This window comes from Chlorocebus sabaeus, chromosome 21 (genome assembly GCF_047675955.1).
Source record: "Chlorocebus sabaeus isolate Y175 chromosome 21, mChlSab1.0.hap1, whole genome shotgun sequence".
NCBI lineage: Eukaryota > Metazoa > Chordata > Mammalia > Primates > Cercopithecidae > Chlorocebus > Chlorocebus sabaeus.
Genome location: NC_132924.1, coordinates 100851447 through 100866127, shown reverse-complemented (window position 1 = coordinate 100866127; position 14681 = coordinate 100851447). Strand labels below are relative to the sequence as shown.

The 14681-nt window shown below is 40.1% G+C and overlaps 1 protein-coding gene across 1 annotated transcript in view; it reads right to left on the bottom strand.

Moving 5' to 3' along the window:
• The window catches only part of SND1 (staphylococcal nuclease and tudor domain containing 1), a 440492-nt gene that overhangs the window by 363804 nt on the left and 62007 nt on the right, over positions 1 to 14681 (bottom strand). Inside the window, exon 10 of the mRNA XM_007982822.3 lies at positions 8253 to 8366. Within this exon, the coding sequence (XP_007981013.1) occupies positions 8253 to 8366 (114 nt within the window). The remainder of the gene's footprint in view (positions 1 to 8252; positions 8367 to 14681) is intronic.

Below are 14681 nucleotides of genomic sequence, written 5' to 3'. Positions count from 1 at the left end.
AATCAAGATACCTGAACTAATATGAAAGGAAGATATTCAGAAAAGCCTGAATCAGAGTAGAGGTGTTGAAAGAAAGTCAATTGGGGACCAATCTTCAAAAGCAGTTAAAATCCTGAAATTAACCCCTCTGGTGGACTAAACTCAATCTACACTGTGCTAATGGAATACACATTATGAGGAAAACCACCACACAGAGAGAGGCAGGGCAAGTCAACCCAATGGCAGCAACTAGATTAAAACTGGGAGTGTAGAAGAAGTGCCTACAGAAAACAGCCATGTGTGACCTAGCCAGCAAAACAAGCAATCCAATTAGGAAGAAGTAAAAACAGGAGTGCAAAACCTTCCTCCTGAGATAGCTGGGTACCAGCACATTGGTATCCAATGTGGCTGTCAGAGCAGTCAAGGGGGTTAGGATTGGGAGGTGGTAAAAATGATGCCCACGCACAAGCAATATATGGAATTAGGTCTATGCCTCAGAAGATATTCTGATTCAAATGTTTATTAAATGTTTATTTATTCACTGCACTCTGTAAGATTCTGGAAGAAGGGATATAAAGCTGGGAAGACCCTTCCATTCCTGGCCTTGGAAGAGGTTAGATTTCACAATGGAAAGTAGGGATGTATACAAACAAACAGTACAGGATGCTACAGAGAAGGGAAAGAGGGTGCGTATGGAAGTCTCTGGCCTAAAGGGGCCTTCAAGAACTAGGTCAAGAAAGAGGGTTACCTCAGCACAGCAGGCATAGTAAATGCTCACAGGGCAGTGAATATGATGGTGCTGTCAATTCTAGAAGCAACACAGAATTACTGCAGGTCACAAGATCGAGAAGAGACAAGAAATATGAACACACCAGCACTAGAAAGATTTAGATAAATTGAAAATGTAGAACTGTGTGATAGTGATTAGATTAAAGGAAGAGAGAGATATGGATTGATAGAAGTAAATGCACCCAGTTCAGGGATAAACCACCAAGAACCTCCAGGAGATTGTTAAAATCCCAAAAAATTATTTGAAGGAAATAACCAAGATCCTGGGAAAGGGAATACATAACTAAAGGAAATGAAAGAAAATATAATTTGTAATGGAGAGAAAGAAAGGAAATCAAAGGGCAACAAGACAGGCACATGCTGTCTTCTCCAGTTTAAAATTCACTTAGAGAGATCAGTAAAATGTGCACTTCAGCAACGTCTGCTATCTACCCAGATACCAAACGTCTTGACCTCATCACGAGGAGGCAGGCTTGTCTCCCTACTCCCTGACCTCTACTGCTCAGGAATAGGTCACAGGGATGTTTTAAGAGTTGGTACCCAGATATTAATCTTAAAAATCAGGACACATATATCCTGGAATCTTAAATAGATGAGCTAAGACCCACCCACAGTCTTCTAATAGTAATTTTTTTTCAGTCTTCTAACAAAGAAGATTTCAAGTGTTCTTCTCAAAAATGCCCAGATCAAACAAATTTGAAACTCATACAGAATGCCTCCGCCAGCCTCTGACATATTCTGCATCTTTTGATCACATTGCTGCAGTCCCAAAATCTCTCCATTGGAGACTGGTGAAATGTTATATCCATTTCAAAGAGCTTTTACTTTTCTCCAAGGTCCTTAACGCCAAGCTGGAGTCCCTCTCTAATTTGCTATTTGCCTTATGTCAGAAGCAGTCACAAGCAGATCACAGTGAGTGGGTTTACTGGCCTGCTCCAATTTCACTTAGGGTCTCTAACCCCACAGCTTTCTGTTGGCATGCGTTTCAGAGTCGGCAAAGTTGGCTTGAGGGTCCAGAGGGTCCAGTCATTTTGCCTTTAGAAATCTAAACTGGAGGGAATAGGTGGAAAATCGCTTTTAATGGCAAAGCACCCCAGAGCCCCGTATAATGAATGGAGTTATCAGTGCCTTACATGACCCTTCCTCTGACAAAAAGCCCTTAAGAATCCCAGGGCATCACTAATGCACCTATCTCAGCTCCTCTCTCCTACCTGCCTGCCCTGGAGAGCCAGGTGGCCAGGTCTGGGAGATGGACTCCCCAAACGAAGGCAACAAGGACACTGGGAGGTTCAGCAGATGGCAGCTTTAATAAAACTGATCTTTTAGTGCCCAGGTCTGAATATTTGGAGGCTCTGGTGTGAACAAACCTTTATGTGGTAAATGAATTCACAGGGAGGATGCTAAAAGACAGGGTGATGGAAATGAATAGAAGCTGGTAGCAGGGGGTGACTACCAGCTGAGGGAAAGACTCCACCTTTGGGTTTCCACACTTCCTTCCCAACATACTAAGCAGGAGCGCTGGGAGTGGGGGCTGTCAGAGATAGAGAAACAGATACAAAGAGAGAGAATGGAAGAGACAGACAGCTAAGAAAATGAATCTGAGAAAAAGGCCCAGCAACCTAAAGCAAACTTTATACATATAACACCTGGGGATTAGGTAAATTATGTTACCTGTTTTCAAGGTAAATTTCAGCTCTGTATCTCTTAGTCAACTACAACAGCATCGCAAGAACAGACTTCAGGGAGAATAAGTCAGCCCCTTCATCGGATGCCTGGGGGCTCTTTCCTTTGTCATTAACACTCCAAGTGTAACACAAAACCCACAGCAGCCCTGGGCAAGAGAGCACTAGGCTTTCCAGTTTCAGATCAAAGCCAAGCGCTCTCTAGGAAGTCCTGAGATCCGCACAACGTGTTACCTCCTTTAAGGCAGCAGCTCAGAAAACCCACAGCCTTTCTCCAGGATTTAGCACATTTCTTTATAGCAAACAACTGGATAAAACAAACTATACCTTTAGAGAAACCCTGATACATGGCCAGGTTCACGACAGCATCACATGTCAGCTTTCTTAACTGGCTCTCAGCCTGAAAGAGTTAACGTCTCCTACGATTTGACACTGGATTAATCCAGAAGCACAGTGCCACAGAAACACCATCAACAACATCAGACATATCCACCTAGAATCCTATAGAGGGAAATATTGCACATCCCACCTTTTAACTCTACCATAACACTATCTAGCAACAAACCAAGCTCCAACCAAAATCCAGAAGTGGCTACCCATGAATTCCTGGGTAACACTGGAGAGCCTAGGGTGAAAACAGTTCCTTTGATCACAATGTTTGTCCAAGTACTTCCTCTGGCTCCAATTAGAAAGTAACCAAATTAAGGGAGCGGAAATATGGTTAGCAATAGGCAAAAAGCTCATCTTCCAGTAAAATTTAAGAGAAATGAACTTGTCTCTGTGTACAAAACAGAAAAAAACAATTTGCCCTACTATCCTCCAAATGTAGAGTTGTCTCGGAGGAAGAAAATATTAAAAGAACCTCCCCCATGCTTCCTTGAAGGTAAAGTCCCACTGAGTCCTCATCTGGGAGCTAGCAGTGGAGGCCTGCACTAGAGCAGGAATGTCTGCCCCCATTTGCCTGTCCTTGAGGAAGCCCATGCCACAGACTTTCCCTCTTCACCCACTCATCTAGTTCCTTATTTTCTGCACCCTCTTCCGCTTTGTTCTTCGGTTTAGAAAAGGCTCTGGTACCATAAGTTATCAAGTTATCCTTTCCATGCCAAAGCCACTGACCCCCAGGTAGAGTCCTGTAATTAGAGAGAAGGTAATGTCCTTAGTGTTTCTTTCAAGGCCCTCCGTAGTCCATCCATTGCAGACCTTCATCTCTTAACAATCCTCAAGCACTCCATGTTTCCACAACTACAAAACCACTCCTCAATTCCCAAAAAATGCCCTTGATGTTTTCCTTGGAGATTCTACCAGCCCGTTCTAACTAGGGCAGGCTGACATTTTTGCCTTGCAGAAATGGCTGTACCATTTGCCTTGCCAATATGCTGTGCCTTGCAGAAGTACACCTGGCAAAGGGGACAAAGGGCGAACAGAAGCTAAAATTTAGCTTCCATTCTGCTTGCCAAGTCATGGCCCCTGGCATGATGCTGACAGGAAGAAGCAGTACCCTTCTCTAAATTTCCACAAAGATGCCATATGAGCTAACAGAGGTCCTGGCCTCAACATCCATGTCATGAATACTTGACTGCGCTCCACTTGTGACTGTAACAACAGTTGGTATGTAGTAAAGGAAATCAGAAACCTGACTCCAAGAGGATGCCTGTTGCTCAGTCTTTAAACACATATAGTTACAGTCACACTAGGATGCCCAGGTGATGTTTCTTACCACACCCATATTGTAAATCTCTGGTAACTTTAAGATAAGCATAGAGCAGGATCTTGTACACTTTATAAGAGCTCTGGGGAATTCTTTTTTCTTCTTCTTCTTTTTCTTTTTTATTTTAGTAATCCCAGGCCAAGGAAAGGGGCAGGGGTTGGGGGTGGGGGAATTATTTAAGTCGAAAGGCAAGTATAAAGAAAGACTGCTGGAGGCTGGACGCAGTGGCTCACGCCTGTAATCCCAGCACTTTGGGAGGCCGAGGCGGGCGGATCATGAGGTCAGGAGATCGAGACCAACCTGGCTAACACGGTGAAACCCCGTCTCTACTAAATATACAAAAAATTAGCCGGGCGAGGTGGCGGGTGCCTGTAGTCCCAGCTACTCGGGAGGCTGAGGCAGGAAAATGGCGTGAACCCGGGAGGCGGAGGTAGCAGTGAGCTGAGATCACACCACGGCACTCCAGCCTGGGCGACAGAGCAAGACTCCGTCTCAAAAAAAAAAAAAAAAGAAAGACTGCTGGAGCAGCATCCACAGTTCTCACTCATTAACCTGAAAGAGTTAACATCTCCTAAGACATTAACTCTTCATCACGTCATTCTCCAAGTCTTTGGTCAACTGAGGGCTTACCAAAAGAAAATCCAGAGTTTCTTGCTAAATAAGTTTTTTACCAGGCATAACATTCTCTTTATATGCAAATTGCTTTCATATCTTGTAAATTCAAACAACCAAAACAAGAGTATTTAAATCCAAACATGCCATTCACCAGTTCAAAATTCTTCAAGATAAAACCTAAAATGCATGGCATATAAGCCTTCAACAAGTGGCACCTGTCTAACTTTCAGGCCCATTTCTTAACACTCCCCTGAAATTTATCCTCTGTTGCAGTCATACAAAATCACTAGCAGTTCATCATATGCCCCATTTTCTCTCTCCCTTCCTGAGTATCCTGAGATGTTCACAGGACATGTTTGATCTGGCACTGCCTATGGTTTCATACCACACAGGTGTCATACCACTCATGCACCATCCACAAGAGCCATCCATTCTCTAGTCCCCAAAATTCACCTAATTCTTGTCATTGCTGCTCTCCAGGTCAAAAACTGTCTTCTCCCACTTTTTATCTAGCTAATAATTCCTAATCTCCCTTCAGGCCTTAAATGTCACTTCCTCAAAGTAGCCTTTCCAGACTATGCACTCTCCTAAATTCTAAGCTTCTCTTTCATAGCACTTAAGATAAATGAAATTACTTGTGTATTTCCCCTACTAGACTTTAAAGTTCCATGAGGCAGAGATAGGACATCTGTTTATTCCCTGCTGTACTCCCAGCACAGTATCTGGCGCAAAATAAGCATCTGTAAATATATATATATCAACAACGACTACCTGTTTATGCAAATTTCTAAAGCTGCACTAATCATAATGGTAGCCACTAGCCTCACGTGCCTATTGAGTCCTTGAAATATGCTACAATGAATTAAAATGTAGCGCCAATGTACAGTACATACCATCTTTTAAATATTTGGTTTTAAAAAGGGGGAGAATGTCTCATTTATTTTTTATATTCATTAAATGTTGAAATGATATAATAATTTGGATATGTCAAATTTTAAAATTACAATTAATGTTTCTTTTTAGTTTTTTAACTTAGCTAAGTAATAATTTAAAATAACAAATAGAGTTCACATGTGTGGCTCACATTTATGTATCTGTCAGACAGTGTTGGCCTAGAGAGCCATTCCTCCCGTTGACTCACTTCTCATCTTTGACACTCACAATATACAGCAGCTGACCTGGGAAGATCACCCAGACTACCCATCAAAACCGGCCACTCTTCAAGGTGCCTTCCACCACTACACTCAAGGTTCACTATATTAACTTATTTCTTATGTGGCCCTTCACTAAACTCTTCCACAGGACTTTAACAGACAAATAATGGAAATCATTCCTCCATCTTCCTCATAAGCCATATGTTGTAGATTGTTGCAGCTAAGCCTTACTTAGAACTGTCTTAAAATGGAGTAAGATCTCAGGAGTGAACAGGAAGAAAAAGAAATAAAGAAAAAAGAAGAAGAAAAAGAGGTAACACGCCTTGTAAGAGACAAAAAATTCTACAATCAGGATTCTGCCTAAACTAAGAAATACTCCAATTCCAACAATTTCCCATCAGCCATTAGGCTAAGGGAAATGCATCTTTTAGCCACTGACGAGTTCCAAAGGATCCTGGGAAAACTAAAAATACTCAGTAGTAGGTTAGTGCTTACTTCAGAAAACCTGCTATCATCCTACCTAAGCTATAACACCCCCATCCCCCTAAAAACTGCTTAAAATTCAGCTATATAGTCTACATTAACATAATGCACTGGCTGATGATACAGGCACAAAAATTAACGTTCAAGAATTTCAAAGTTGTGGTTGCTGTGGGAACCTTAATTCCAACTGTACAGCACAGATGCAGAATTGTGGACTACTCCCAATACTGATAAAATTGGAGATGTGTATTTACTCTGTGCAATGAGGCAGAGCTACAGTTACTGAGAGAACCTTATTTTGGCATTTCTAAGCTTTCATGCATTTAAATTCTCAACCTTACCATAATACTGTTTGCTGCATTAAACTGCCTTCTCTAAGGGAAAAAAAGAGAGAAAAAACGGATTGGCCAGACATTCAAATCACCCATCCTGTATGTGTTTTTTATGCATGATCTGATTCAAAAGACAATCATATTTTTATTTTACTCTTAATGTGCTGTCTTTAAACTCTCACACAAATGAAAACAATGCATGAATTTCAACTTGTGAAAGCAACCAAGATATGTGTATGTGCAAAACATCAGAAAAGCAAATTTCACACCTTTAGAACCACTGCACCCAACTTATCTACCTTTTTTTATTTATCCCTTTGTACAGAAAATAACTTATCTACCTTTTTTCATTTATCCCTTTGTACAGAAGGGATTTTTTTATCCCATCCCTTTTGTACAAAGGGATAAATAAAAAAAGGTAGGTAAGTTGGGTGCAGTGGTTCACACCTATAGACCTAGCTATTCAGGAGGCTGAGACAGAAAGACTGTTTGAGCCCAGGAGTTTGAAGCTGTAGTGTGCAATGATCACACCTGTGAATAGCCACTGCATTCCAGTGTGGGCAAAATAACAAGACTCTGTTTCTTTAAAAAAAAAAAAAAAAAAAAAAAAAAAGCAGGCAGTAGATAGTACACACAGTGCTAAACTTCAATCCACAATAGTTAATTTCTGAAAACTATCCAAATATTTGCCTTTGGCGCTGGCTCTCATTAAGGAACTAGTTCTATAACTAGTCAACACAATCACACACTTTAGTTATCAGTGGACAAAAACAGAAGCGGGAAAGATGTCTGTAAAAATATGACATAACCAAACCCCCAAAAATGTTCAGCCTTAATCCCTATTCCCAACTCTCATAACTCTTATGGCTATGTAACTGTCATGACTACAAAAAAAATCAGTCTGTCTGCACGTGTAATACCAACTCTTGTTAGAGTTTTCATGCAAAGCATTTCTCAAAATTGATATACCTGAGTCATACACCAACCTATCTGCCAAAAGATCCAAAAAATAGTAAACAGTTTAACTACCAATTATAGTTACTACCTGCAAAAAATGAGTAGGTGACCCCAGTGAATATAAATACCAAGATTCATTTCTTCCTAGAACAAAAACGTAAAGAACTATCAAATCAAAATGACCAGCAGAAACAGGTCCTATTACAATGTACACGAGATACAGACCTTCTCCTCTCCTTATTCACAGAAAAATAAGATCTTGTTAATAAACTCATCCACCATCTCACATATCCCAACCCTCACTGCACTCAAGCCCCCTGGGGAGAGGTGCCAACAGTGCCCATGTGAAATGCGGCAGAGCAGTGGGTGTGGGCCACAAGACACTGAGACCTGCCCAATGATAGTCAGGCTATAAATATTAGAAAATAATACTGTGGTGATTTAAAATATTTGTCCCTTTGCATTCTCACATATATGTATCATATATTAATTAATTCTCCAACTTTTTCCTTTTGGTTTATGCAAAGAGGCATGGCTGCTTCTCTATTCTCACCTGGGTGTTCTCCCCTTCCAGTCTTGGTGGTCGGATGCTGGACAAGTGAATAGTCTTGTAATCACCTGAGTTCAGCTTCACAACAATGGCATCAGCATTCAGAACCTGCATCACCTGTGAGCAAAAAGGAACATGCTTAAACCTGCTTCTATGTCCCCCATCACATGTCCAAGAGCAAGGCCCACCACCCTCACAGGTAGAAAGTGAGATCAATAGCCATTTGTGGGAGAAACAGTATCATCCTTCATGGTGCAACAATGTCAGAGAAAACTATGCTATAATTATCAGTTCCCAGAGACCTTATTATGATTTCTCAATGAGACAAAATCTGTATCATTCATAAAGATGGTCAATCTTTTTTTATTTTTGCCCTGACCAAGATGTGTGGTTAACTACAAAGCTTAAGAACTGGAAATCCTGTCTCTACATGTAATTGAAGATTTTCCTTGAAACAGCTTCTAAACTAAAATCAAAATCTCAATGTGAATCTAGAAAAAGAGGCAAGGGTTGGATTTGAAGAAGGTACCAGCACTAGATGAGAAAGAACCAAAATAGGATGCCCCAATAGAGAGCAGAAAAATCAAAGGCAAGTGAAGGGCAGAAAGAATTGTCATCTCAGCATGGGAAAGGAGACACTCAGCTGTTAATCTCACAGGCAGAAACATGAAATTACTGAGATATTACCTCAGATACTCTGAAAGCCACCTTTTCAGAGCACTACTACTATGGACATCTTTGTTTTGGAACCCAAGATCTGTAACACAGGACCCCACACTCAGAAGAAAAAGAACTGGTCTGGGATAAATTACAAGGATATGTAGTCAAAGGACAAAAGCATAAATATTCCTCTGTGAAGGTTATTAGAACATTCTACAATGTGTACAGAATAAAGCTCCATTCAAACTGGGATCTTACCACATCAGTGTTATAACTAGAACGCGTAATACAGCCAGCAGTCTAAAATTCACCCAATTATATTCGATGCCTGTTTTTTTTTTTTTCTTTCAAGCAACACTTTGTTACAAGGTAGCTGTAGACTACAAAACACTGTCACCATCTACTTCATCTGCAGAATCAAAATCAAACTCTTCTAGGCTTCAATCAGGCCTCTTTAAGAGCTACCAGACTGAACAAACTTACAGGGTCAGCTGCCACACAGCGAGGGTGGACTGGCAAAATTTCCCTCCTCTTTTATGTGTGAAACAAAAGGAAGTAGACTCTTTTTTGCCATCATGGATGTCACACTGATAAGTATCTTAAAGGAGGCCTCCCTAACTATTTCTTGAAAGGCCTTAGATCTTCTAGCACAGAATGTATCCATTTACTTGCAGCTTCCTCTGAAAACAGCAATTCTCTACCTTTTCCAAAGAACCAGCCAGCCACACACCAGAAACACAAAGAACCAGCCAACCACACACCAAAGAGTAAGGAATGCCTTAAGAAACAATCCGAAGAAGGATATAAAACATAAATGAGAAATTACATATGACAGAAAACAGGAGGAGTTAAGTGCCATCAAACAGAATGAATGAAAAAAGAAAGATGACAGCTGGAATCAATCTGTAAGTCCACAGAAGGTTTACTATGCCTGGTGGATGGGCAGATATCCCTGGGTTTTACCACTGTAAGCAATGAAAGCAGATTAGAGAAGAACAGCCCAGCAATCAGACAAGTAATGAAAGTGCTAAGAAAGAACTGAGTAGCTCAGAAGGAGAAATTTTTAATTTTCTACTATAATTAAGATTAACTTACAACCCTGAAAACAGCAAAACAACAACCTCGAATAACCATAACCATTCTCCTGTAACCTTGTTGACAGACCTGAGAATCATAGGCTAAACACTAAAACCCAGAGAGCCAGAACCCAAAATTCATCTGGCCAGAAAAACGTTGAAGATTAATGGTACTCAAAGGCAGGATGAGTGATCATACCAGGACCAAGGTCAGGGCTGGTTACCCCAAACCAAACAGCCCCTTAACGCCAGTCCAATCACAAAAACACACACTCATGAGTTTAGAACTTAAAAACTGTCTAGACAGTATGACCAAAAATACAGATTCAGTCACTGAAAGAAAAAATAGAGTATATCTTATTCCCATTACCATCTAAACACACTAATGCCAAGTAAAAATGTCCACAGTAATGGAATTCCAGTAGTGGGTTGGACAAAACTGACCAAAAAGAAAGACCCCAGCTAATGATTTCCCTGTTGTTCAAAATCCCACATTTGGTTGAAGAGAAAGATATTATAAAATAGATGACAGAACATTTTGCGGGGCGGGCAGGGTGGGGAGGTGTTCCCATGATATCTGCTATTCCAGTATCCTAATTTCAAGCTAAGGAAAAGAAAAAACAATCCACTGAGCCATACTAAGCAAAACAGCTACTATAGCAAATCAACACAACTCCTCCTCCAAATGGATACTCAAAGGATAGAGGGTAATTGTCAGATGTATCAAAGGCACATACATCACAGGATTTCCCGAATCTTAATGCTGGACAGATCTACACCTTCTCTCAAACCAAAACGAATTCTTATTGTGAATTCCCAAAAACATAGGGAAATTCCTATAATCAAGACACGAGAAATATCTAGAGGTTTTCTGCTCCCCAGTCATTCTTAGAGAGTAATAAAACCAAAGAAAGTATCATAGTTCTCACATCTTTACCCCCTGATTACAGAACAATGAAGATCTAAGGATGTCCTGTAACACGTTACTGGGATTAGGCACCCCTTGTAATATGTCAGCAGCAGTGGCAGCTATGAATTCTTGGAGCTGTAAATTTTAGGCCCCAGCAGCAGACTCTCTCTGCTGCTCAGCATCTCCCTGATTAGAAACCTCCTCTTCAGGAACTGCGCACTCTGCCACTGCCAGCTAAGCAAGGTTTAGCTTGCTGGTGAAGGCAGGAAGGGTGAGTGAATGTGTGCATGTCCGCGTGTGTGTATAAGTGGGGTTTATGGTTTTTTATTCCTCTGTAAATTGTGTCATTACTGTCCAGAGAACAAGTAGCTCCTGAGCAGAGACACGGAATCGGCAATAAAATACTGGTTACAGCCACGCACTGTGCAATAAGTGAGATGCAGAGTGGATTACTATCTGAAGCCAGCTCATCAGCACCATTACCGACCACATTTTAACAGTGATATTTCTTCTGGTGCTTTTCATCAGGATAACTGAAGTATGCCCACACTGCCCACTTTCTCTGCTAGCTATGGATCCCTAATCAACCCAACCCCATGTATACTCACACTCCACACACCAAGAGATAACCTAAGGCACTGGAGCAGAAATCTACACGGAAAAAGTCACTAACTGGACTCTAATACGTGCACTAAATCCAATTCCCTCCTCATTTCTTGAAGCCCAATTACAAAAGGAAAAAATGGTTTAATGATAACAAGGTGTAGGCTAAGGGCTGCCATGAGTCAATAAAACTACAGAGTTCTGTCAGGGGAACATCCATGCCTATCTTCAGCCTCTGTCACACTCTCTCATCTGTGCAGCCTGTCCACAGTGCTTACTGGGTACAACAGGTTGCTGTTGTTCAGATTCTGAAAACCCTGAAGCACACATAAAACAAACAAAAAAGCCTCCTTTTTGTTCAACAGCCTCCTGAGTTGTGGATATAACCACCAATAGTCCTAATGCTGCCAAAATTTCCAGTACCAGATAGAAACAAAGGATTCTCCACCCAAAAGGGCCTTCTACAGGCATGACCAGAGACTGTGCTTTGATGAGGCCACTGAGAATGATAACACATACCTCTTCTCCTCTCTGAAATCATGACATCCGGCTGTTTTTCCCACTCCCTAAGGCTGTATGCTATGGATCTTCTCCCCAGTCCCCCAGAAGAGTACAGTTGCCCCCCCGGTCCTCAACAAAAACAAACCACAACAATATCCTGATGGAGGCACCTCCAGGCACCTAAGCACAACCAAACCAGATACTCTTAGGATGTACTTACATGGAAATCAGGCATCAGACAACTTTCAACAGAGGGACATCCTACACACTACCTGAGCAGTACTTCTCAAGATTGTCAAAGTCATCAAAAACAAAAAAAAGTCTGAGAAACTGACATATCCAAAAGGAACCTAAGGAGATATGACAACTAAATGCAATGTGGTATCCTGGAACAGAAATAAAGTATAAATAAATGAATACCTGAATAAAATATAAACTTTAGTCAATAACAATGTATCTATATTGATATACTAACTATAACAAATATACAGTACTCCCATAAAATATTAATGACAGGGGAAACTGGGCTGAGGGTGGATGAGTAATGTAAGAACTCTGTACTACCTGCTTAATTTTTCTGTAAATCTAAAGAGTGACCTAAATGAAGTCTCTAATAATAATTTTTAAAGCCATGTTAATATTCTTTCAATCTTTTCTAACTCAATCACTTTCTTTTTCTTAGCAGCACACTGGTTTACTAGTATAAGCTGCAAACCAAGTCTTGACCCCTTTTTGGTTTAGCAGAGCCCACCTTTGTAGTGAGACAATCTCCAGAACTTCCTTTTCAACTGAAAGTCAAATGGCAAAAGGCAAGGAAGTGGCAGGTATTTTTTGTTTCTCTCCATATTACCACATGGGAATACACTGGAGAAATCCAGATAATGCTAAAAATATTCAGCTGCATCCTCGCTTAAAAACCATGTCAGAGAGCCACTTCCATTTAACACACTACTGACAGTCCTAGCCAAAGAAGTTCAGCAAGAAAAAGAAACAAAAGGCATCTAAATTGGAAGGGAAGAAATAAAATTATCACTGTTCCCAGATGATGTATACATAAAAGACCCTAATAATTCCGCAAAAACTGTTAGAATAAATGAATTCGCAAAGTAGCAGGATATAAAGTCAACACACAGAATCAGCTGCATTTCCGCAAACAATAAACAATCCAAAAAAGAAAACTAAGAAAATAGTTCCTTTTCCAGTATCATCAAAAAAGAACAAAACACTTAGGAATTAAGCAAGGAAGTGAAAAACTTGTACAAAGAAAACTACAAAACAGTGTTGAAAGAAATTAGAGACATAAATAAATGGAAACATGTCCCATGATCATGGACTGGAAGACAATACTGTCAAGATGTCAATACAACCCAAAAGTGATTTACAGATGTAATGCAACCCCTATCAAAATCCCAATGATTATTTTTTGGAAACAGAACAGCTCATCCTAAAATTCACATGAAATCTCAAGAGACCCTGAATAGCCAAAACAATCTGGAAAAAGGACAAAGCAGGAAAATTCACATTTCTTGATTTCAAAGCTTACTACAAAGCTACAATAATCAATACCATATGGTACTGGCATAAAAATCAGACATACAGACCAATGAAACAGAATGAAATCCAGAAATAAACCCTTGCATATATAGTCAAATGATTTTCGAGACGGGTGCAAAGACCAGTCAATGAGGAAATGACAGTCTTCAACAAATGGTCCTAAGAAAACTAGATAGCCACATGCAAAAAAAATGAAGTTGAACCCTTATGTAACACCAAAACTAAAAATGAACTCAAAATGGATTCATTACTTAAATATAAGAGCTATAAAACTACAAAACTCTTAGAAGAAAACACAGGGCAGAAACTTTGCAACACTGGATTTGGCAATGATTTCTCAAATATGACACCAAAGGAACGGGCAATGATAGTACAAGTTAGATTTCATGAAAATTTTGTGCAACAAAGTAAAAGGCAACCCACAAAATGGGAAAAAATATTTGCCAATCATATATCCAACAAAGGATTAATATCCAGAATATATAGAGAACTCCTAAAACTCAACCACAAAAAAACAAAAACCTCAATTATAAAACAGGCAAAGAGGCATATAAGTGGGAGCTAAGCATTGGGTACACATGGACTAAAGACAGGAACAATAGACACTGGTGACTTCTAGAGCTCAGGGAGAGTAAGGAAAGGAGCCAGGGCTGAAAAACTTCCTATTGGGAACTATGCTCACGACCTGGGTGACTGGATCTTATTCCAAACAATATACCCACATAACAAACCTGCACATGTACCCCCGAATCTAAAAGAAAAGTTGAAATTTCTTTTTTAAATGCGCAAAGGACTTGAATAGACATTTCTCTGAAGAAGATATGCAAATACACAGGAAAAGATGCTCAACATTACTAATCATTAAGGAAATACAAATCAAAACCACAATAAGACATCACCTCACACCCATTAGGGCGGCCACTATAAAAAAAAAAAAACCCCAAAAACCAGAAAACAACACATGTTGGTGAGGATGTACAGAAAGTAGAATCCTCATTCACCGACATAAAATGGTACAGTATAGTAATTCCCTCAACAACTTAAAAATACAATTACCATACAATCCAGCAATTCCACTTTTGGGTACAAACTCGAAATAATTGAAAACAGGGTCTCAAAGAGATATTT